Source organism: Neodiprion pinetum, chromosome 7 (genome assembly GCF_021155775.2).
Source record: "Neodiprion pinetum isolate iyNeoPine1 chromosome 7, iyNeoPine1.2, whole genome shotgun sequence".
Lineage (NCBI taxonomy): Eukaryota > Metazoa > Arthropoda > Insecta > Hymenoptera > Diprionidae > Neodiprion > Neodiprion pinetum.
Genome location: NC_060238.1, coordinates 5,001,154 through 5,026,096, shown reverse-complemented (window position 1 = coordinate 5,026,096; position 24,943 = coordinate 5,001,154). Strand labels below are relative to the sequence as shown.

At 38.2% G+C, this 24,943-nt stretch overlaps 3 protein-coding genes across 11 annotated transcripts; 1 reads left to right on the top strand and 2 right to left on the bottom strand.

The window, feature by feature from the left end:
- Nucleotides 1–3: 3 nt before the first annotated feature.
- On the bottom strand, nt 4–824 carry LOC124222763 (anaphase-promoting complex subunit 13). 5 transcript variants are annotated; one of them, XM_046634071.2, is made up of 2 exons: nt 709–824; nt 4–370 (listed from the first exon to the last, which is right to left on the bottom strand). In XM_046634071.2, exon 2 carries the CDS (start codon nt 324–326, stop codon nt 90–92), a length of 237 nt encoding a protein of 78 aa, XP_046490027.1. In that variant the 5' UTR covers nt 327–370; nt 709–824; the 3' UTR covers nt 4–89. The 5 variants fall into 5 exon arrangements, with proteins under 5 accessions (XP_046490027.1, XP_046490023.1, XP_046490024.1 ...); XM_046634067.2 differs by having other exon boundaries at nt 660–760; XM_046634068.2 differs by lacking the exon at nt 709–824 and adding an exon at nt 574–702.
- On the top strand, nt 804–7,012 carry LOC124222762 (golgin subfamily A member 7). 4 transcript variants are annotated; one of them, XM_046634064.2, is made up of 4 exons: nt 804–895; nt 1,377–1,592; nt 3,611–3,775; nt 4,559–7,012. In XM_046634064.2, exons 2-4 carry the CDS (start codon nt 1,584–1,586, stop codon nt 4,847–4,849), a joined length of 465 nt encoding a protein of 154 aa, XP_046490020.1. In that variant the 5' UTR covers nt 804–895; nt 1,377–1,583; the 3' UTR covers nt 4,850–7,012. The 4 variants fall into 4 exon arrangements, with proteins under 4 accessions (XP_046490020.1, XP_046490021.1, XP_046490019.1 ...); XM_046634065.2 differs by lacking the exons at nt 804–895; nt 1,377–1,592 and adding an exon at nt 2,295–2,455; XM_046634063.2 differs by lacking the exons at nt 804–895; nt 1,377–1,592 and adding an exon at nt 2,592–2,877.
- Nucleotides 6,721–24,578, bottom strand: Pde6 (phosphodiesterase 6). 2 transcript variants are annotated; one of them, XM_046634055.2, is made up of 12 exons: nt 23,740–24,578; nt 16,162–16,422; nt 15,356–15,693; nt 14,747–14,977; nt 14,124–14,481; nt 13,368–13,537; nt 13,086–13,308; nt 12,275–12,349; nt 12,155–12,193; nt 11,625–11,909; nt 10,741–11,554; nt 6,721–10,415 (listed from the first exon to the last, which is right to left on the bottom strand). In XM_046634055.2, exons 2-12 carry the CDS (start codon nt 16,210–16,212, stop codon nt 9,757–9,759), a joined length of 3,243 nt encoding a protein of 1,080 aa, XP_046490011.1. In that variant the 5' UTR covers nt 16,213–16,422; nt 23,740–24,578; the 3' UTR covers nt 6,721–9,756. The 2 variants fall into 2 exon arrangements, with proteins under 2 accessions (XP_046490011.1, XP_046490012.1); XM_046634056.2 differs by having other exon boundaries at nt 24,190–24,578.
- Between the last annotated feature and the right edge of the window lie 365 nt (nt 24,579–24,943).

Here is a 24,943-nt window from a genome sequence, read left to right as displayed (position 1 = left end):
ATATCAAAATAAGCAGGCTGATATTATTTCAAAACACAGTATAAAATTCAAACTTGGTACATATTTTTTACATTAGATTTATAGCTAGTTTAGTTATGTGGCGGCGTAGGAGAGTGCAAGTGATTCTCGCTAAGTGTGCTAAGTGCCAAGTTATTCCACTTTTGTTCCAATTCTTTTAGAGTCATGTGCGAATCTCCATTGTCACTTTCTGGGTCAGGAAGCTCGGCGAGTGGAACTGATATTTCGTCAATCGGAAGACGTTCCTTGCGCCAATTATCGTCGATCACTTCCAGCAGTTTACCATCAGCACAGACTTGACTGTCCATACCGTGAATTGACAGTACGATCAATTAACGAGACTGACAATAGTCTGGAAAACATGAAAACTCTGATTTTCCTTGTGAAATGAAATTTATCTTGATTGAAATTTTCCAAGTAGTTGTCGAATATCATTTCCATAGTTATACCAATATTGTGATACTGAATTTCAGTTCATAAAATCTATTAGCGTGATTCAGCAAATTGTGGAAGATAAATTTATGAAATGTCAGTATCAATTTTCAAATCACGTACTGTTCCTGATTCTATGAATTTCAACAACAACAGAAATCTAGTCGTGAAGTGATACAACGCTTCTGAAAAAAGTAATGAGTAATTACATTGCACGGTTACTGTAGACTAACTCATAATCTAAGATATTAACCTAACCTGAAACTCGTAATCGACGGAAATTTATGGAACTACAGTGTTCCAAATGAAACTAACGAATCACGTGGCTCATTGTGTATGTATGGAGTTAAAGTGACAGAACTGACAGCACGCAACGTTCCTACAGAAACGAGATTTCGTTGTTTTTGTATGAAAATAGAGAAAATACATGAACTTTTCGACATTGGTTAGTGCATTTCTTTAAGTAAATATATAATCAGCAGAAGAAAAACATGGTAATTTTGTTCACGAGGTGAATACATTCAAACTTCCTCACGCTGTACCACGTGACTAAAATAAATCAGTGCCTTATAAGCTATCACCACGTGACTCGTTGGTTTAACTTCAGCTATTGGAGTGCTAGTGTCGGTTTTTTGGGCTGTTGATCGGCCCAGCTGCCCTGCGCTAGAAGCCTAGGAGTCAGCGATCAATAAGAGACCAGTACAAACAATTCATCATTTTGCTGTTGTATTAATTAATTTTGGGATTAAATCTTCAGTCACGCCGTTGTTACGTTGATCAACGCAGGGCGTTTATTGCCACGGTGGAAATTCAATCTTGCCGCTTCACTGCCGAGTATGCTAGTTTCGCGTACCCTGGCGGATTTGTTGCAAGGCTGTTCTTGGAATTATTAAACCACTAGCGTGTCATTACTTTTTTTTTGTAAGGTTGGTTCCCATCGTGCGCGCGCATCGTGCATAGAAATGCATGACGATCAGGGACGTGCGTGTGAGCCGTTATCCTGCTGTTATCTCTGATAAAATATAACCGAAAAGTGATAATTGGTCGAGGAAGAATTGAACCCATGTTCGCCTGAAGGATTTCGGTTTATTGGCTGGCCGTATTCATTTGCCTAAATCACGACGAAGCTTAAAATGCCATTGGTAAGTCTCGAGTGGGTACCACTCCTCTGTCAAAACCTATTGCTCAAAACAATATCTGTATACTTTCCACCGTGTTTATCAACTAGCCTTGCGTCAACTTTGCGTCTTGCTCGGATTTCACCCTTGCTTTTTTCTCACTTTTGAGAATGTATTCAGAGTCTGCAATCAGCTGAACTTCCCTCATCTCGAGCGATTGTAGTAATGCGAAATATGCCGGATAACTAAGAAATACATTGTGTCATGCGCCCTGACGTAACCTGTATTTCAAGGGCAGTCATTTCCAACTTGTCACTCTCCTGTTTTATTTTTCCACGACGTAAGACTCAGAAATTCACCTTGGCACTGTTAATCATTATATTGAATTATATTAATCTGTTTAAGTTCGTTGCCTCTGATTGAACTGTCGCTAATATATTTCTTGCATCAACGTTCAGAGGGGCGTGAATTTTGTTGACATTTCGGACCTAAACTAAACGATGTATCGTCTGTAAACAGAATTGTGATCTTTGAATTAAACTTTGAACATATCAACGCAAACATGCGGTGACATTCGAAAACGATCTATAGTATTTAGTATTTAATCGTGCACGAAGAATACGCTGTTGAAATGTGAATAAATTTTCGAATTTTCCGCGCTCTTGAAACATGTTTTACAAAATGGCGGCCCAGTAAGTACATACCTGAACATCGTTGGTCATGCGCAGTGGGTAAAAAATGAATCGCGACTGCTGAAATAACCTTTAAACGAACCCAAAACAACGTCAAGATTGATATATGACCTGAAACAATACACTTCTCCAAAATTATGTCGAATTCGCGGATTTTTCCTCTCTGACACTTCAGCCGACGTTTTGCAGAACAAGGTTAGAAACCTTTTAAATGCCATCAAAATATGCGGCGAGATTTTGGCCAAATCGTATCACGCTGCCAAAACTTGACTCGCAATCAGCAGTGACTCGCTTTCTTTTCAGCAGACTCTTATTTTTGCCCCCAAAAAAAAAAACCGTACCCGATTTATCTCGGTTTACGGATTGAGTTGCGTGTTTTTTTCATTCGTCGGATAATTTTTTCCTCACCGCGCTAGTGATTTTACAATATATATCAATGATTTTACATGCACACGCTGTTGAAAAAAAGCGAATATACATGAAGTTGCTGAAATGATTGGCTGGTTACTGAATATCTTGGTTATTATAAGTATGTACTCAGATTTATGGCGAACGCCACGAACTTGCCTTTGAGCCATCTGGATTCCTTTCCAAAATACCAACATTCAAAAAATCAGGTGAACTTTCTTTCCCCTCTTTTGTTGTCATATACATTCTGTGTTTAATATTTCTTTTCACAGTTTCTTTGTTGCGATCGGTAACTATTTGCATTACTACAATATTGCAGTGATATTTAACACGATTGCTAGCATAAAGAATATTCCCAGCAACATGTTTCAATGGAATTTCTATTATTTAGTATTTAAACTTGTCGGAACATTGAATAGGCATTTTTAAGGCTGGGCTGTTTAGTCGGTGATATAGCAATTGTTTCTGTTAAGGTATGTCGAAGACTTCAGATCGTTCTAATTACATCCAAATGTCAACATTGCACATATTTCGTGAATTTTGAAGTATTGATGTGAATGCAAATATCGAAATGCATCAAAATTACTTTTATCCATATTACATTATATTCAGATTATTGATAAAGTATGAACGTTGACGATGAATACTGTATTTCTCTTGATGAAAATAATCATTGCACTGTAAAATAAATGGGTATGCTGTTGATAAAGACACGTCTTTGATGTCATCGTATGCGAAATACGAAATTGTTACAACTGCATTAAGAGCGGTAACGAAATAATCGAATATCTCCAAACACAATCCCAAATATATAAAACTTTGGAAACCTCCTGTAGTTGCGTTACATACTTGTTAATGTTTCTTCGAGAGATTTCATAAATGTATAATTTATGTTGAAGAAATGACCGAACTTTATAATAAGACTCTAATATTGTTTCTTAGGGTAACCACGCGGCGCTAACACCGTTAGAAGATATGTCGAGTGGTAGAGGACAAGCCGGCGGAGGGCTACCGCAAAATTGTTTGAAAGTCTTCATCCAGCGCGATTACAGCGAAGGCACTATGGTTAAATTTCAAACAAGGTTTCCCTCCGAGCTAGGGGGTAGAGTAAGTACTTTGAAATACGGCATTCCACCAACCTTGTTTTACTTGTTAATATTTTGTTTATTTTGTCTTAAACCATATGGTGGTAAAAATTTAAACTGTCGTAAAAAGAGACCTTTACAGGATTTTCAAAACGAAATTTTTCACGTATACAATTGTTTTGACTATTTACATGCTGTTATAAAAATTATTATTCTGAAGCAATGTTAAGTTCGCTCTTGGTATTTCAAAATATTGAAATTATTGGTATAGGAAATTATCCAAAGTTTTTTAGTCCCTGCGAAAAGGCCGAAATAAGTCCTACTTTATCAATGTGCAAGGTTTTTTATGTCGATTAAGCCAACCTGTTATCCTTCCTTGTTTATTCCGATCTTTCTCCAGTATGAACAGTTGTTATAATAGTCCTGAATATCCTACTCAGTGGTTGTAAAAATGTTGACGCTAGTAGTAATGTCCTCAAATTCGTGATGCTTGAAAGAATCGTTGGAAATATTTTAGTGTTTTACTTGTGTTACGGATATTCGTACTAAACTTTTTCGCTACGAGTTTATAGCTTTTAAATTCGTTCCCTGAGAAAATTGTTTGAGTTGGTTTTCTTCCCACATCAGATAGTTGTCGAACTAAATGACCTCGAATTGAGTGTAATATTTGTTTTATATACTCGTAGAAGAAGTTTTCCTTGGGAAAAATATTCCGACAAATCCATCCTGCTCTCCACAAAAAATCTTGAATAAATCCTTGAACACTGTGAGTCAATTTTGATAACACTGGGTTACTGATTTTCAGCTGGATAGTCAATTGTTTGAGTACACGATCAATCAGTTGAATAACTATTTTGCGGAAGCGGAACGTGCAAGCTGTTCGACGTACTGCGAAGGTTGTCTCGCCTGTCTAACAGGCTACCTAATCTACATATGTACAGAGACGCACTACGAAAAGTGCTTGCGAAAAGTAGCAAAATTTGTTAGCGAACAAAACGACAGAGTTTACAGGCCCCGAGGCTTGTTATTGACTGATCCAACAACGCGCGGTCTCAGGTTAATAGAGATTTCTGTTCTGGACAGACCTGCGTCGTGACTGCATGCTAGTCGATCCACCGAGTTCTTCATGTGACACGCCAACTTTCGCAATTTTATACTTTGATAGAATCACGCTCGACATCTCAATGTCTCTGTAGGATGTCATTCGATCGTAGATAATTACGGCAGCATTTATTTCATGCATTTATCGAAGAATACACGAATTTCTGTTTATATATAAGAATCTAATTTTTAGAACTATCAATCGCAATCTTTTTCTTTATTTACCGTATATCTGAGATACCACAGACTTATTACAGCGTCGAGTAGATATTTCTAAAATTTGTTGAATGATTTGCAGTAATCGAAAGCTGTATGAAACGTTAGTTTGACGTTGCAGATGAAACGTGTAATTGATCCCGTAGACTCTCCTCCTTCCTTGATACACTACAGATGAAGTTTAAGCGATACATCACTGATGCGTGCAACAATTAGCATTTCCGACTGGCGTATGTTGACGAATAGACAAATTAATTACATATCGAATCCAATAAAACTGGCATCGGAACGTTGTAATCATACTTAGCCCTAGCGCACATGTATGTGGTCGTGAACGACCCCAGCTGACTTTCACACTGCTCTCCTAAGCTAAAAATTGACGTTATCGCGTCAATACTTACGTTATATTACGACCAAACTTCCATGAAATCAAATTCTCTCTTTACCACTTATTCTCTGATTAGCAAGAGAAAAGTTTTATTCATGTCCTTACAAGTCTCCTTACTGTTTTTAAAACGATTTTATGAACACGAGACGCGTACGATCCCAATCATGAGTTATAAGGTAGAAAAAAAGATATACATGTTCTAGGGTTAAGATGGATCGCTTGAAAAATCACTTTTTTACAGTATTGTTATAGAAATAAATTCTTCGATTTTGGTATAAATGCTGCGAGAATAGGATCGCCCATCTTCCGTCGTTGACGGGCATGGAGAAAGTAACTTTGTACTGTTAATTTTGTTTTTTTTTTTTGCTTACTCAAAGAAACTCTTTGGTTCAACGAAGAGGGAATTGATTGCAGGAAAAATTATCTAGGAAAATTCATTAGTAAATTAAACAATTTTTCCATGCCTATCACTGGCCTTGAAATTTGTTACGACGTAATTGAGAGTAATTATAATAAAAAAGTATTACCCCTCGTTATTCTCATCTCTTACTCGATTTTTAACGCGTTAGTATCGGACTTTAAAATATTGCAATATCTTATACGACAAACGATCGGGATGAATGCCAAATGTAGACTTTACGATTATCCATCTCGAGAGTGATTCGATTTCCTGGGCGAGTCCGTATCCGACGGCAATGTCAGTGCTATTCTTTTTCTTTAGCCGTCAATTGTATTTTCTCTATTGTACAAAGACTATTAAATATTATTATTATAGGTGTGTTTGTACATAAATTGTCTCGATTATTTGATGGAATCGAGAGCGTATCCATTCGCATGTAAGGATACGACAAGTTCCCGTGTAATATATTATATATAGGTATAAAGTAATACGGCATTCGTAAGTATATAACTAGTATAATTTCTGCAATAACAGAATATTTGAACAAAATATTTGTAATAGTACATGGGAATATTATATTAATTTCAATTAATCTTTATTTATTGTTTGAATATCTTATCGAGAAGATGCATTTAATTGTAAGTTTAACGGCGTTGGAAAATTATCCTCAGTTAATCACGAAAGCTAGCACTTGAAACTGTACATTAAACAGCATATAGTATAAATTTAGTTGAATAATTTTTTACCAAACGCGTTTAAAAGTTGACAGAAATTTTAGCGAATATTGTTTACCTTCCGTACGGTACTTCCAGTTACTTATTTTTTTTTTAATTTTTTTTTTTTTTTTGTGACTCTCTCTCTCTCTCTTATATTTTGTGGTAGATATGCCACCTTTATTACCAACAGAATGTCACTCGTTATTGAGGTTTTTCAAAATATGCTGAAAACTTTTGCATCGAATGACAGTGTCGAAAGTTAAATAAACAAATTATCATACGTGAAGAACCCATGGATCGGCTCTAGAAATTGGGGTGTATCGAAAAAACACCCTGGATTTTAGTATTATGTGAAATTATAATTAAAAAACGAAAAAAAAAAAAATAAATAAATAAATCAATAAAATAGAATGAAACAAATATAAATAAATGAATATATGTGTTATAAGGATTTGCATAATTTGTAAATATAGTACATCTGCCGTCATTGTAACAATAATTGAAAATGTGAAAGAAAATTTATAACTAATTTATGAATAGGACCAAGTAACGGAATATTAATTACAACGTACTAATACTGTGGTTCCAGTGTAATTTCTAAATGTTTTATTAATAAAACAATAGACACAATGATTCGGATGTTTTAAACTCAGCTTTTAGCGTAAAACTTAAGCTGTGTTGAAGTGAGCCAGGATTTTAGAATTTTATTCAAGAGCTGTAATGTATTTACAATTTTTACTACGAGACAGATTGATTCGTGCATGATTTTTATAGAAACTGCCAAATCGATATAAAAATATTGATGTGACAGTTTCAAAACGGTTGAATCGAATCAGAGATCAATGGAACGAATTGATTTACGAACAAGTTACTCGACTTTCTAATCGAGTCATCAATCGAGAGGATCATTGAAAAATTTTACAGGAACAATTGAATAATTGAGACACAAAAAGGCTGAAATTCAGTTCATGGAGAAACTTTTATCGGTAATAATAATCTGGTATCAATGGGAGGGCGAAGTTGACGCGAAGTTTGTTGTACATTAAAATTTTTATTACTTTTATTGTTATTCTTCTTACTTTCACAACTATATCAAAATACTAGAAACAGTTTGTTTGTTTTTTTTTTTTTTTCTTCGTTCGACAACTTAATAATCGAAATTATCAACAATAATCGCTGTATATGTTTAGTTTAGTTACAATTATTGGGTAACAATATAATCCATACGTTTAACGGGGAATGACAATTCAAAAAATACATTTTTATCAACGACGATTCTTAAACCTCATGCTTTTTGATCGAATCCAATAGAGTTTAAGGATTTCGTTTTATGGATTTCACGAGGGTTTTTATACGGCTTCCATTGTTTTCCTACAACAATCATTATAGCTATAGTTTAGCCTAGATACACCGAATTTTTTTTTAACTATATTTATATGTATATATATATGTATATATGTATATATACCATATAATCTAAAACACTTAAATTATACAAAAAGATTGTCAAAATTTGACTTAGATTCACAATATTTCATTTATCTTACAATCTTAACCCTTCGCCATTGTTGCACTGTATAAATGGCGTTTAATTCATCGGCATGTGTTTTTCGATTTGAATTCTTACATAAGTGTAATTGTTTAGGGTGATTTTTTGTGTTTTTTTTTTTTTTTTTTTAATTTTGTTTCAATGTACGGCTCTCTTCAATCTTTATTCTCAAATGAATATTAAAACTTGTAGACAACTCTCAACTTCATTTTCCATCGGTTCAATTTGCGAGAAGTATTATCGTGGTTGATCATTACATTGTAACCAAAATGATTTTATACTGTTAGTTCATTTGGGACAAAATTCAATCGTCACTCTTTTTCGTGCGATTAACAGAGTAATAGATCAATTCAAAGTTTTGTTTTTTCTATGTCGGAAGAATAGAGTACCTAATTCGAAATATTGACGAATCACGTCGCTACGAATAGAAATTAGACACGATAGTTCACCAGCAGGGAAATTTCTAGTTCCAAAAAAAAAAAAATTTTAATATTTTTAAAAAAACTGTCAAGCATGTTGAAGTGGAAATAACTCGATTTCCCAAATTTTTTTTACGATACATTTGATCAATATTCCTTGGCAAATAGTTCCGCTATAGTTACGGGCTTTTACTTTAAACGTTGACATTTTTATTGACCACAGTTTGGGATATTAGAAGTTACTTTGAGGGCATTGCTGTTGGATGATTGATTTCGTAGACAAAAATGAAATAATAAGAATAAAATGATGATAATGTTATACATAACAGTTGAACACGCGAAGGAAGGAAATACTTCTGCAGATTTTTAGCCGTATTTTCTGATCCGTTGACAGCGACGCGTTCATTTTCACAGCTGGCACATTCTGTCAAGTTTTGATTAACCACCGATCGTGCTGAGTTGCCCAGTAATTGGCTTTGGCTTTGTATTTTGACCAGTGCTGTGCGATTAATCGGTAGCTTCGACTAATTGTTTTTCCGTTAATCGATTAATCGACGATTTCGGTTAATCGAAACTGCCTGATGATAATTTTGCAGGTCAATCGGTATATGAATCGAAACCGTCGATTAATCGATCAGTTGGAAAAACGATGAATCGAAAAATTCAATTTATCGATTAATCGAAGCTGCCGATTGATCGATTAATCGCACAACACTAATTTTGACGCAGTGTAAAGTACAACTTGTTGAACCGAGGTTTGCTAAGTACTTCGGATAATGTTTCGACACGTACTGTACACACACGCACACTCACACTCATTCGCAAATTGTCACAACATATCACTCGATCCGTAATTGAACTCGGATATTGATATTAAAATTTAAGTTCAACTTTAAGAATAATGGAAGATGATTATATCCTTATGATCTACTGCGCATCTTACCGGCCGCATGGTCCTAAATTGCCTCTCTTTTCCAAGTAGTAAAATAGAGTGTAGGAAATGTAAAAACCTCAAAGTTTGATATCACAACAGTCATCGAATTCCAAATGTCTTGGAGATAATTTCTCTCTCTCTCTCTCTCTCTCTCTCACCCTCTTCCTCCTCGCACCCACACATTCTTCAACAAGTTCAATACAAGTATATCGATCCCTGTAAAAATACTTGATCGATACTCTTATTCCGGTATACTCTCAAGAGTGCTAGAGGTGAGACGTCAAATGAGCAAGCAGAGCTTACTCCGGTTCTTTCTTTCCGGAATCAAGACCTTTGCCTTTCCAGCGTCCTCGGAACTGCTTCTCGCGTACAGAGATCTACTCAGTCTGTGTCTAACGCCTTTGCTCAGCGTCCTGCCACCCTTACGAAGTGACGCAAATCTCCCTAAGGAAGACTTCGCGGCTTGCGGCTCCTGAGCTCCGTCGGGTAATTCTTTCTTCTCTGTGTGGGCACAGTTTAACGTCGTAACTGTGAACTCGATGTCCTTTGGCTCCGAGGATACGAACTCCTCAACAGGTTCCTCTATCGTGTCTCTGTCTATCCAGGTCAAACCCATCTCGACCTTCTCTGCCAAGTCCTGCCAGTGCTTTCGATTCTCCAAGGTGCCCTCGTAGAGTGGTTCGATCCAGGGAAACGTCTCCGACAAAACCTTGTAGAGCGGTAAACATATCACGTCGATGAAACCAACTTGCATTTGCGGCAGTTCGTCTCGCCTTTCGCGATCCATCATTGCCACCGGCTGTTCTTTCAGCTGAAGCCTCTCCAGATCACCCTGGTCGAAAAATTCGTCTGCCACCAACTTAGCCACGCGATGCTGCACCTCCCAAGGTTTCGCTATGGCGCTCACGTCACAGGCCGTCATCATCATACCACAGAGGACTGAAAAAAATTTAAAAGGTGTAGCCGAGACGCTGTTCACTTACAGATCACTTTGAACAGGTTTAAAGTGACTTCAAACGGCTTGAAAATGATTTCAAACGACCTAAAACTGTCGTTCACTTACAAAGCAAATGACAAACCACTTCGAACAGGTTTAAAGTGACTTAATACAGGTTCAAAATCATTCCAAATGACCTAAACCTCGTTTTAAAGAGTCTCAAACGGTGTCCACGTGATTTCAAACGAATTCAAGCAATTGTGACAGCTCCGTTAATGCGTTAATGAATTTAATCACTTTTGAAACAAAATTTTGCTATCTACTAACGTTCCTTCTTCTCCTCGCTCTGCCAGTCGAATTCGCCTTCCTCTATGAGTTCCAAAAATCGATTCTTCTTTTTAAAATACATCGCCAGGTCCGTGGACAGAATCGCGTTCTCTACTATCCTCATCACGGTTCTATAATCCTCCATCGATAAGCTTTGAAAGATGTTGTTACTGTCCGAATTCAGTATCATGACGCACTGGTCGAAGTGGTGATGTTCCATCGTGCTTGTCGAGTACAAAATCGCCAGGGGCGACTCTGTTTTCATTTGGAACGCGTTGTTCGTGCCCCGATGGTCGAGGTCGTGGCACAGACAGGCAACCAGCAGTCCCAAGATCTCGATGTCGGTCATGAAACGTTCCATTTTACCGGTTTTCAGCATGGCGAACATCGTCTGTGCAACGTTCAAGGCGTGCCTCCAGTTGTGGTATTTTACCGGGCGATAATTTTTCTTCACACTCAATATCCATCGGCAGAGTACTTCGTAAGGGATGTTGAATTGCTGTATCAAATTGCACTGTTTAAACATCCTCACCGTCGCTCGACAAGTGTCTTCGTCGGTGAGGTCAAAATCTATGAATGTAAAACTGTACAGATTGTACTTTTCGGCCGATGGTATCGTGTCGGATTTCAGCTTAACCGTATCCTCGTTGCTGGCGGTTGCATGATAGCTCAGGCACTCCAAAGCCACCTTCTGTTTCGCCATCAGTTTGCAAGCGGACTCGTACATCTGGGTATTGTGGATACCCAAGCCACAGAAGATGGCGAAAGCTTCGAAAATCGAGACGTCGGAGTCGGTGAAAGAACTTCCATTGTCCTGCAAGTTTATCGCGTAATGACATCATCATTTCGATGTGTGAAAAGGCCAATTCCTGTCCATCCATTACCTTGTTAATCAGCTGCGCCACTCCAATTACGGCTCGCTGTCCGTTCACTATCGGCATGCAGAGGATACTGCGGATCGGTTCATTTCCAGCGTCCACGACTTCTCTTTTTAACCACGTAGCGACGTCTCCGATGTTTAAAATTTGTCCAGTATTCGCGACGTACCTCGCTATTTGACCAAGCGTGCTCGACAGGTCGTTGGAATTTGGTCGGTAGACTCTTGCCTGTTGGGTATCATTCTCCATCTCGAAAACCATGGTGAACTTGCTCTTTCCGTTTGTCGCGTGCTGAAAATACATTCTTTATTCAGGACCAATTAATGGTTGCTAAGCGTAGAAAGCTACTTTAATTAACACTTCTATCACTGAAAGTCCACCAATCTTTGTTGAAGAAAAAAACTTTTATTTAAAACTAGTTCAACGTGAACGAGGGAAATGAAGTGGGTTTGAAAAACCACCAAAGTTCACTTGGAACAATTCTTCAACTATGTTGTGAGACTGTCTGATCGTAAGTTTCATCATTTCGTACGCACGTGCTGCTGAAAAATATCCTCCATGTCGATGTTGTTGCTCTGAAATTTACAACGTTACCATTAGATTTGTGATCGCTATCATCCCAAATTATTAATCTGAATGCCGCAGTCTAAACCTACCTCTCTCCTGGATAACGGTTTTCTAGATTCTTGCATTTGTCTTCCTGGTCGTTCAACAATCTTTTCCAAATGACTCTGAAACAACAATTTTATACGAGCATGTTTCAGGACTGGTTTGCCCTAATATATGGGGGATTAACAAGCGGCTTGAAGCTGACTGTGAGCCAGCTCTCGAATTTCCCGTTTTTACACTGCAGGTTCCAAGTTTACGGAAAAAAATTATTAGTATCCTACTCGAATTTCAATCTGGAAATTCAGATTCGTGGTCAGCGACTCAAAAAACCTTATGGTACCAATTTTCACTCTAATCCATTAATCCATTCTCAAGAGATCGTCGATCTTATTTTATTTTTTGGAATTTTGTTACTGAAATAATACGAAAAGTAATGAACCGAGTAAAACCAAAATCTAATCAGTTCTAAGCTGAGGAAAGCCGCCTCGATTGAGATCAATATCATTGAATTCCGGTAACTTATTCTCAAGATATCGTCGGACAAAAAAATTGACAGACACAGATATCCATCCGAAAATGATTATAGGTAATTCTCTAGATCTTGTCAAGATCAAGTGAAAACTCGACTTTTCATTTTCTGGGTGATACAACAACTTCCATTTTTCTCCGAAAACAGAAAAACGGTAAGTTAAAAACAATTTAGCAAGCTTCTGAATTGTTCCGACTAGTCGGTTCTGATTGGTTTTTCAGTACCATACGTGGAACGATAATTATTACTGAATAACCACTGAATTATTGTTGCAATGGGAGTGAGCTAAGGTAGGGTTATCAGTGAAAAATAATGCTGTAGTGACTCACCGCCTCGCCACAGTCCAAATCCAAAAGATAGACTGCGCATCTCTCGCACTTGAGGAGTTCTTTTGCCTCGGCCATAATTTTCGTTACCAAACATTCCAAGTTGTTCTGTTCTTCGAATATGCTTCTTGCTAGGTTCAACAGTATTTGATTCCGTCTGTACTCCTGAACAGACAGTTCGAACAGTTGTGCGTTTTGGATCCCGATTCCACAGAATGTGAGGTACCTTGGAATCCAGTGATTAATTAGTCAGCCTTAACGTTCCCTAATCTGGAAAACACTTACCTCTGGAAAACTTCAACGTCTCTTCGAGTGAATTCGTTGCTCCCATTTGTTTTGTTGATGATTTGTGCAACGCCAATTACGTCCCCTTCGTAGTTACAAATCGGCATTGACAGTATCAAGGTCGTTTTGTAGCCCGTTCTCATATCGATCGAGCTGTTGAACCTCGGGTCCTACAAACATCACGGATCATACCTTGTCAAACTTGTCTTATTTCCTTTTTACGAACTTACATTCACCCCTACGACCAGATTTTATGACTTAACGCCGTTCCGAATCTCGGCGAAATGTATGCATCAACTTTACGATTCTCTCTATTATATTGTTTTCAAACTGGTATTTCCATAGCATATTTACATGAATATATTCATCGTTTTTTATTTATTTTTTTTTTATTTTACACCAAACAATTCTCTTAACGGCTTGGAGTGAAACATCACTAAGGGAGAGTGAATACTTAGAGTGATTTTATTACCTCTAAGCGTTTGGAGTGGAAAAGTTCACGTTTAAAGAATAAATATTCAGTCAATGGTGCAAGTTGCGCAATTTTGATTCCAAGGAAATTCAGAGAGTAGATCAGCTTGATGAATGCAACCTTCTACACGACTGTTTGAAATAGTTTAGATAGCAAATTTTCAAATCATTATTTGCTCGTTCATACGATATTTATTTTCTTTAGAACTCGAATTGGAAAGATCGTAAATTTCTAGTAGCTTGAAAATATCGGACCGGCACAATGTGTTTGACATCATCACCAACCTTGTACGCGTCTTTGATATTTATGATCTGCTTGCTCTGCGCCACAAATCCAGCAATTCCAACTCCAAACGGTATTCTGATCTCTTCTCGTTTTGCCCTTTGCACGGCCTCCTCGAGCTCAGTATCCTGGGTGACATCGAAGAGCTTCGCGACTAGATAACGGTCCTCCAAAGGACCTTTGGCCAGGAACAAGCTGCCCCTGTCTGCGTGGGTCAATAGACCAACGTTAACCAAGATCTTATGACAGAGGATATTGATGTCCAATTCATTGGCAACGTCACGGATCAATTCCATGAACAAGTCTCCCTCGTCTAGTTGATTCAGTTCTTCGCGTCGGCCAACCAGCGTTGTAGCCATTCTGAAAAATTCAAATCTCACTATCATTCACTCGATGAAATGATACCAATTGGCAGATACCGATTAGTCCGTTCACCGACTTCCAATGATTCGGACAAAAGTCAAGGTACAAAGTACCGCTTGACTTATCTTGACTCATGTCCACCATTACGGTACCTATAAGAGGTTCTGCTTGAACTATTTGATCAGCAAGCTTGAGGTAACAGGGATTGAAGGTACTAAGTGACTGCAGCCGGTAGTCGAAGAGGGCTCGTATCGATTTTTACCTGCTTGGACTTTTGCTCCTTTTGACCGGCGAACTAGAAGCTAGCCAGGATTGGAAGAGGTCTGACGTCACGCTGTTTCTTTTACACCGGCTCAACGAGCTTTCTTCCTGATGAAGGTTCGGCCCCGATCGCTTGGCAACTAGGAGAGGATTTTGCACTCGATGCCGGAGTTCTGGACTTGCCTTTTCCAACAGCCATTTTTCCACCGCAGTTTGGTTTGCCTCCAGGTACCTTATAACACACTTAATCGTTTGAGCTGTTCCAATCTATACCAATTTTATTACATCCAACCATTTTTCTGTGATCGTATTTTATGCGGGAATATTTATGGAATTGATTTGAGCAAACGTTTTTGTGAATATTGCGCTGCACTGAGAAACTGTTTCGAAAATTTTTGTCCAAATTTTCGATTCGTCTGAAAATACTCTGATATAAAATTTATACAGTATCTGTGAAAAATAAGAACCTTTATGTAGAAACTTTTACAGTCACTGTACTACTTTTCGTGTCGTGTGATAATGTGAATCCATAAATTAGTTACGTGTTTTGTAAAGACTAAAGTGATGCAGTTAACGTAAATACTGTTATTTTTAAAAATTTTTTACTAACCTTCCGACTCTTTCCATGGTCAGTTCACTGTCTCGATTATCTTCGTCAGATTCGGGAATCGTGTCTTGGCAGGAAACGCGTTTGCTGCGGCACAATCTAGCAACTTCGGGTTCCTTGAAATCAGTCTTAACATTTGCGTTTGTGATTTCTATTGATCGATTTGATTTAACAGGCACAACGATATCGCCAATTTCCGAATCCCCATCTTCTTCGTCTGCTTGAGAGAGGATCGCGGATCCCACAAGGGCGCTTTCCTCTCTCTCTGGGGTTTTGGAGCATCGCGGTGTCGTTGAGATCTTCATTGCTTGGAAACTCTCGAGGTTGTTATTATGGTTAACCTATTGTGAAAAAAAGCAATATCCTTATGCTATAAACTTTCTTCAAAAATCCCACTGTCAGATGTATGATGTATCATGCTTGTAGGATGAATCTTAGGTGAAACGACGCAAACACGGCTTTTGTGCCATTGAGATAAAATTTTCAATTTGACCAAAATGACGCTTCAAATATTACACACCCTTCGTTCCAAAATACCATTCAAAAGATATCATGGTATCAAAAAATGAAGGGATCAATGGATCTGCAAACACGCTTACATTTTATAATAACTGCAACGCTGACTTTGCCCTGGGTAATAATATCCATGAACATTACCTAGCACAAGTGCTAGCCGTTTGAATGAATCGTGTTTCCAAATTTAAAGTACGAAGAATGACGAATAAATTGTGTACAGAGTTTGCCGGATGAAGTTAAATTTGACGAGACGGCCGTTTACGGAGTGAATTTCAAACAGGGTCTTCGATCACCTCGAGATTGATTGCCTCCGGCAACTCTTCGTCCATCTCCTCCGCGTCCATATTATCACCTCGGAACGAGACGTTTTTGCATTGTGCATTGACGTTCCAGTGGTGCCAAGGGGTTGCTTGGCCGTTTAACGAACGCGACCAGTATCAGGGTGCCTTTCTACGATCGTTTTGACGCCTGAAACTCGATCGCGGGGGCCGTTTCCTTCACATATTGTCCAGTCAGGCTTTGAATCCCGTCTGTTGCATCTGTGAAACCCGTCTCTGCAACCGAGAAAATTGAGAAGACTTTTTATCGTCGTGAATCTCGAGTGGCCAAATACCTTACGATCCGAATGTAGCGTAGATGCATGCAACCACTACACTAGAACCATAAAATTTGAGGAGAAACGAGGTCCTTCGCTTCCAAGTTGCATCCTCTGGTCGTTGAATACACTTGTAGAAAAAGAAATGACCGCCTTTTGGGGCAGTGAGACGAATTCTATGGATCTTCAAACGGAACTGTGATCGATGAAATTCGACAAGATGATTATCCTTGAAGAATATGACTGTGCATCTATTCTATGACATGTCTGATCGAGTTACAGTGGATCGGTTAGCTTTGGCTCACGATCTTTGAAAGGGATTGCTTTGTAAGCCTGACAAGTCGTAAGACGAGTTGATTAAAGTCGAAACACAGTTTGAAAGTACAAAATCTTTCTACAGTATCGCGTAAAGGCCCAAAAAAAAAAAAAAAATGGAACGAAAGCATATGAGGAGTGATCAAATTCAGCGGTTCTACGTCAGAAGGACGATCATTAAATTGAAGGTAAAAATCAAGGCAAGTGTGTATGCGGGAAAAAATTTCTCAGGTCACGTGGTCTTGGATTTGCGCATTCCGCAGATTGATCCTGGGTTGACCCTCCGTTCCGAATATTAATGAAATTTCAGAAACGTTCTAAAGGTTGAAAAAGACATTCGGTAATTGCCACTTTGGACAAATTGAGACGATTTCATGATTTCGAATGATTTCACACGATGATACGATATTTTGCGAACCAGATAATTTGCATCGTTGAGCTCGCAGTTGTCCGACGGTATACCAAAATAGTCGAATAGCTTGTATAGTAATGTTCGTTACCGGGTTCCCAGTGGCTAATTATTGTTTTTTGGAATCTACTGAAACAAGCTTTTCTTCCTGTGGAAATTTTATGTGTCTATGATCAATGTCTCGTTTGTTTCTTTTGTCACTTTTGTCACAATTGTCACAATTCTCGGAGGATCCGATTAATTGTCAGAGCGTACGTTACCAACTTTTTCGCAGGGTATATCTCGTACTCTCAGTTACAGGATAAACCTATACGAGTATACCAACGTATACCCCGCAGGTGGCGTTGTTTGCCACATGATTGCTAACGAGAAGCTGCGTACGGATAATAATTACACACTGTAGGTAGGTACTACTTGTATCCGGCTGGCGTTGATTCTTGTTTGCTTACCGAATGCACAGAGTTAGGTGCCGATTTCGACCTTCTACCACTTACATGTGTACGTCAGGCTGCACGGTAGGACTACACTCTAAAAATTTCATTTGTTATAGCAGGTAGAAAAATTGAGTAAGGCAGTAATCGTTAAGAAAATCGTTTGAATATTGTTGGAATTACGAAAAACGAGGTACGCGTAAACATTTTGCGCTATCGTCGATCCTTATTTGATTATTGCAACGCAAAATCAGTTTCTGAGGTTTACTCTACTTTTTTAGTTAAACAAGGCTTTAACTTCAATTTATTCTTGCACGAGCATTAAATTTTCGCAACAGTTGCAAGAAAATATAGCAACAGTGATCGTGATGAGAAATAAAAAATGAAAATAGTTAAGGACTGAGCGGTAACTGGAACTAAAAATTTGTCTCGGTGTTAAAGCACTCCATCTTTTTTTTTATCTTTCCCTATAAACATTCTAAAACTGAAAGTTTTCCCCTAAATGTACCCTAAAGCAGTTAATTTCCCTCAAAAATCTCCCTGTTTTTCCCAGTCAGATCCTTTTTTTTTATTTTTCAGAAACTAAAATCGACTTAAACAATCAATTTGATGCTTGATAACAATAATATGAAATTTGAATACTTCAAACTTAAGGTGGGAACAAAAAAAGAAACAATATATTAAATCTCGAAACTCTTATGTTTCACAAAGATCATAATTTTTACGGTTCAATTGAGTGTCGTTATCTACAATGTTACAAAAGTTTAATTAATAATAAACATATTTTCCCAGCAGGTCGATTTTATATTGTGTTATTTGTTACATTTCCGTTACTAAATATGACACACATTTTTGTAATTTGAACATTTAAACAGTCATATCAATATTTAATTTGTGATTTGCACCTTTTTTTTTTTTTACTTAATAACAATTTAGAAAATTGTCAAATCAAACCAAAAAGTTTATTGCACCTTTTGGGACAATTTTTTTTTTCCTTTACATACATTTGAAAACTGTCAATCTAATCGTTATCGACGCGTTGTGAATTTAGAAATTGTATACACACCTACCTTATCGCTGTTGCATAATTTTTTACAAGCTTAAATCAAGTCTCGTTGTATAATTTCAATCAAATTACGTCTCAAAATCCTGAAATATGACATGCATATGTATGTATGTCACATCTGGATTTGTTGAATGAAATGAAATTGAAGGTAAAGCTTGCACGTAATCTGACCCGTAAAGTTGCTAAATTACGGAACAGTGGAACGGAATTCATAGAAAGTTCAGAGCTAGAGCGACAGATTAGAGTCTGAATGAGGAACAATGGGATCGGGTGATCCAGGCGAGAGGAATTAGCAACGACGGATGAGGGTGAATGAGAAATGAGCATGTAAGGAGAGCGAATGCGGTGATGTTGACTTGGGAAAAGCTCCGAGGTGCGTTCAAACTGGCAATAACAAGCGCTGTGATGGGAGTCGACTTTTGGAGTTAACTTATCCGTGCCGTACGTGAATTTTCTCTCAACAAGCTCGAGTAATATTTATAACAATTTATACGTGGCATTCCACGTCAAATCAACGGGTCATCGGGATTTTTCGGTTTCTTACGGTCAAAAATAATAACTCTGATTTTTCGAAATTTTTTTCACCATTTTGTAAAAGTGTGATTAATTGTTTACGTAATTTTGGTAAATAAATTATTTACTTTATTTAAAATTCCGGTCGATTAAGTTTTTATTAGGTATTCTTCTTCGAGTTAAGAATTGTTTTCTTCGTTTCACTCTTAAAATAAACAGAAAATCGATTTTTACCAAGACGAAGTTTCTATTCATTGTATTTTTCACTACAAAAAACTTTAATTTAAAAATTATGAACAAAAAAAGAGTGTCGCCTCAATTTTACAAAATGGCGAAAAAATTTCGATTATTTACAGGTATTATTTTTAACTGAAACCAGTCGAAAAATTTATTGAAAGGTCGTAAGTATCGTCGTGTATGCCCTAACATCACGCACTTTGTGAAGAACAATCAGGTTCACAATGGATATTATTTTTTGAGAGGATAACAATTTTTAACATTTTTCTCGAAAGCGACGAGTCTTCAAGTTTCAAAGGTTTTTAAAGCGTTTGCAAATAAAAAAAAAAAAAAAAAAAACGAAAAATTGACGGATACAATATTATATCATTTATAAACGTGATAAGTAATTATATATTTTGGTACTGAAAGATCGTATCCACGGAAAATACAAGTCTTTTCACCTTTATTTAAAATATACACCTTTTTATAAATAAATTCGCGTTTTTGGCGCTTCGGTAGAATAGTCATAATTTTTTTCAACGGAATATATATTGGCGCAATTTTTATTTCAGACGTTTTATTTCTATATTATTTGAATTCTAGGATACGGAAGCAAATTGTTGATCAACTTTTACTTGTATTTGACGATTATCACAAAACATTGTTCATATATTTGTATCGCCATAGAAAAAAACTAACACTGCAGCACTTTTCATACTCTGATAAAATCGGTTTTGTTATCTAACTTGTCTGATGCAAGTTTCATACTTTTATGTAACCATGGTTGAACGAGTGAGATTCACAAGTGTGTAAGCAGTGTGTATATGGATATGAAAACGGCACTTAGTCATTGAGAACATAATGAACCCTGCTAGTCGCAATTAGGTAACAGCGAATATCGATGTTACCTATAAGTTGGATGAAAGAGTTGTTGCAATATATATATTCAGGGTTAATATATATATATATATTAACTTATATTAACTGAACTTTCGTTTCCAGGAACAAAGTTTCGTCATTACGACCAAATTTTTTTCCATTGTAGAGAAATAAATTGTAAAAAAAAAGTAACCGCACCTAATCATGCGTCATAAAATGAACGATAAACGTTCGACAAATTATATTCCCGAGTAATTTACCGTCATACAGATTTTGCTGATAAATTTTGAACGTTTCGTTCAAAGTATTGGTTTCCAGGACCCTGAGGATGTATTGATACCGGTACTGCAGTTGAGAACCCGGTTGCACGAGGGTGTTTTTCACAAAGTTCTCAATTCTCGTGAGCACGAGGCGTATGACGTCAAGTATCTTTTATATTCCTTCTGAAATAACGCGGCTTTAAATTCAAAGCTTTGTAACAAGCGGAAAGCCACTTGAGAAGAATCCACGACGAGCGTCTTTTCGAGGCTTTTGTACATCACGCCGCGCCGCGTTTCATAAGTAAAATTAACCATACGTAGGTACGTACATAAAAGCTACTTAGCAGCGTAAAACTATATTGTCAGAAAATTGAATTTTCCCCGTCGAAATTTCTCTTATACCGAGTCTTTTTTCACAAAGCATATCTTATTTCGCCCACGGATCACGCGTTCAAACAGTTGGTACCTATGACCAAAACTATGAGGAGCTTTAAACGTTGGTCAAACATTGGAATCGTCGATGCCCTCGTGAGCTGTGCTTTTGTCAAGTGTTTGCGAATCACGTCGAATGTGGTTATGTGTATTTGAATCTGCAAACAGATATCAGTGCTGATCTATTTCGCGGGAAAGACCCTTTCGAACAGTATGAAAAAATAACCGAACAAGTGCTTCGAGTGATCCGTACAAAGTTAATTATTACGATTTTTTTATTCGGACTTTATCCTTTACTCACTAATTTATTCTTGCACAAGCATTGAATTTTCGCAACAGTTGCTAGAAAATATAGTAACAGTGATCGTAACGAGAAAGAATAGTAACGGATAATAGACTTTCTGGTAACAGCTAGAAAACTAATTTTCATTTTCTACCTAGAACTATATTTTTTGATCGTGGTAAAAAATGAAAATAGTTAAGGACTGACCGGTAACCGGAACTAAAAATTTCTCTCAGTACTTGTGTTGTGAGAGCTTTCTTCTCTCCAAATTTCGTGATTCTAGGTCAACGGGAAGTACCCCTGTAAATTTTGATTTGTGAGTTTACGAGTATCGAAATACGTGACATAAATTGATGTATCTTTTGATTCCGTTGACATGGAAGCTTGAATTTTTTACAACTCCAACGGACCGTAGACCTCAGTATTCGATATTAATTTCAACTTGATACCTCTACCCGTTTCTCAGAAATAATCGCGTTGACAGACGGACAAGAAAGTGATCCTACAATGGTCCCGTTTTTGCCCTTTCAGGTACGGAATCCTGAGAATAAAAAATAAATCTCTCGGCCCGATTGGGATAAAATCGACAAAAATGCGCTGCCCTACAAATGACGCGTGAGGCTATTTTAACCGAACTACGTCGCAAGCTCCGACAACCCTCAGAATTTGCTGACTGTGCACGGCTCCCATTCTAGACGATCATAGCGTAGACTCTTCTCGCACAATCACGGAACCAGTTACCGGAATGATAAGCCTACGTGCTATTTGACAAAACGGGTATTTTCATCTGTGTGTCAAATAAATGGTGTACCATAAACGAGCGGTACGCCCATCTGTTTTCTCCTTCTTGATATTGCTGCACGCGTATAATGTGTGCGATATTTTTTTCACAACTGAAACGTAAGAATATGCGATTTTTAGACCCTGATGAAAGTACAGAAAAGACGCGCTATTTCTCTATTAACAGACTTCCGCGTTGGGAAATAGCGAACCATTTCTCCACTAGTGTGCAAAAACTGTTTTTATATAACCCAGGCATGTTTTACGCGTTTTTTCATGCCTGTTTACCGTACGCAAAGTACTCGTTTCTGTGACTGTTCAGTGAGTCTGCGAATGCGCGCGTGCGGAGTAACGAAAATAACATTTTTTAATCCTAGGAGTCAAAAGTGGTCTTTTCGCTACTGCGGGCATGCGCTGTTGGACTAGAGATGTAAAAATACCGGTATTAAGATTCTCAGTAATATTATCAAAGCATTAGCTTAATTGTACCGTAAATTGACGTCGTGAATTTTTTTTTTTTAATTGCGACAAGATTTTTTTAAATTTGGAAGGTACCGCAATTCTACGAAAAAATTTCTTTCTACGGTGACCGCGATAACTTGAGAACGCCTTATCTGAATCATGCGAAAAAAAGTAACTCTGTTAGAAAACATCAAAATCTACTGATCGAACGATAGATTTTTTTCTCTCTATGAAACCTTTATTTCACATATGTTAAAAAGAAAAAATGAGAATTTTATACGGCGAAAAAAGTGACTTTTCAGTGAAACCACTACTATTTTGGTAAAAATATGAATTTTGAAAAATCATGCGTTCAATCAGCGGACGTTCACGTCTTTTAACAGATTTATCTTTTTCTTACGTTTCGGATAAAGCGTATAGTCAAATAATCGTGGTCACAGAAAAAAAAAAAAAAAATTAATAACTTTCAGAGAATTGCTGCACCTCTACAATTTTTAAATATACCTTGACAAAAAAAAACAAACAAAATTACACAATTACACAATAATTGTGCTATAAAATGATGCTCTATTTTCAATAAAAAATATATATATATATATATATTTTTTTTGCATTTTAGCTGCGAAACAAGAATCTTAAATTTCGCTCATGACGACTGAAAGAAACAGATAATAATAAGGCTGATACATCATTGAACCTAAAAAATTTTTACTCTTGAATGAACAACTGCATTGATTTACCGCACTCAATACAAGCTTCGAAAGTCGCTAACCTTATTCAAAACGGAACGACTAGTAAGCAGCAGCAATGAACGTGTTTTGTATTATACTCAGCCCGAAGGTAACGAATCTGGATTTCATTGCGACAAGCAGACGTGGACGTGAGTTGTTAAAACATCTATATCAAACCGCGTTGCGTTTATAATCCGTATGAATCGACGTTGTATAGAAACGGGCAAACCGAACTCGTGTCTGTAAATTGGTTAATCTCTGGCATCTGACGTGACTAGATTACACGGACGATAATAGACACAGTTTAAGCAAATAAGGAACGGGGTCGATGAGACGAGGGGGGTGGGGGGAGGGTGACCATCTAACCGGTTGGAAATTCCAAGGGGTTGTTCACTAGCGTTCTCCCCCCCCTCCCCTGCGTACCAACCGGCCGTCTCGTTCATTGAATTCTTATCAGCTATAAGATTGGAAATCCAACGAATGTCTTGGAAAATACCTAACAGATCCTCGAATCGTTGAAGGACCTTCGAACATCAGATTCCCCTTATAATTGGCGTGATTTATCAGCCTCAATTTCAACCTCTTGGGATACTTCCTAGATGTTCCAGTATGAAAATCTTCCCCGCACGTGATGTATCGTCGATTACATCAGACTCGAGTTACTCTTTGTGTCCTCGATCGACCAACTCCCGTACAAAAGTTACGACTTTCAACAGTTTCGCCCCGCAAATCGCTGCAGCATGCATTGCGGAAGCAATGACGTCAACTGGTTTACAAAATGATCCTTACGACGCGGGATAAAGACCGTACAACGACTCGACTTTCGCACCGATATTGTTTGACTGACGAATACGTTCGTTCGGCTTCTCTCTAGCCCCTCCCCCCCCCCCCCCCCCCTCTTTCTTTGACGGTTAAATAATTCTTTAAACAACGCGATGATTCGTACACTTTTCCATAACTCCGGACACTGTTGCAACGACCTCCGAGAAGAAGATCCCAATACTCGATCGTATCCTCCAGAATACGGAAGACCGTGAACCGCTTATTATGATCTTCAGGAGGTATGACGCAGAAGGATGTCGCACCGAGTTATCGTCAGGACGTGACAACGTCCGGCAAATCGTCGAACAATACTCGTGGATACGATTCTTCGTTTCATCGTGGAAAAACAATACGTGACAACACAAAAGCACTTGGTGTCAGCGGTTGGACGCACGCGACGAAAGTTCCGCCGACGTGTTGGGCCCACGAGTCCGTTTTGGGCCCCGTTTCGACGACGTTTTATCGGCACACGTTGCGAAAGGCCGGTCAAGCGTTGGCGGAGACGCGCGTGCGAAAGCTCGGGGCTGACTGAGGCCAGGCTTGGGGGTGATTGCCGGGTGGCGGGGGTGGTGGGGGTGGTGAGGGGGGATGATGGGCACGGAGGCTGATGCCGCTGCGGAGAGAGGCGGCATGGTATTATAGGGTAGGGGGTGGTGGGGGTGGTGGGGGGTAGTTTCTCCCCTCGCGCCGGCGCCCCGGAGCGCGAGAGGCGCCGTTTGCGAAAGCTCGGTGGGGGCAACCCTTGGATCGATATGGCGAATTTCCGTCCCCGGCCATCGTCGAGGCAACCCCTCCGGCTCGCAGAAGCTTTCCCGTAGCTTCAGGACCGGGCCCTTGGCTCGGAGCGGTCACAGTCGGAGTAAACTTTTTGCCTACTT

Excerpts from the sequence above, each read along its gene's own strand:
- LOC124222763 (XM_046634071.2), bottom strand. The coding sequence starts at position 326 with ATGGACAGTCAAGTCTGTGCTGATGGTAAACTGCTGGAAGTGATCGAC.
- LOC124222762 (XM_046634063.2), top strand. The coding sequence starts at position 2,806 with ATGGCGAACGCCACGAACTTGCCTTTGAGCCATCTGGATTCCTTTCCA. Across the intron at positions 2,878-3,610 it reads ACCAACATTCAAAAAATCAG|GGTAACCACGCGGCGCTAAC; the intron begins GTGAACTTTCTT and ends ATTGTTTCTTAG. Across the intron at positions 3,776-4,558 it reads CCTCCGAGCTAGGGGGTAGA|CTGGATAGTCAATTGTTTGA; the intron begins GTAAGTACTTTG and ends ACTGATTTTCAG.
- Pde6 (XM_046634055.2), bottom strand. The coding sequence starts at position 16,212 with ATGGACGCGGAGGAGATGGACGAAGAGTTGCCGGAGGCAATCAATCTC. Across the intron at positions 13,538-14,123 it reads ATATCAAAGACGCGTACAAG|GACCCGAGGTTCAACAGCTC; the intron begins GTTGGTGATGAT and ends TGATGTTTGTAG. Across the intron at positions 12,350-13,085 it reads ATTTGGACTGTGGCGAGGCG|AGTCATTTGGAAAAGATTGT; the intron begins GTGAGTCACTAC and ends TTGTTGTTTCAG.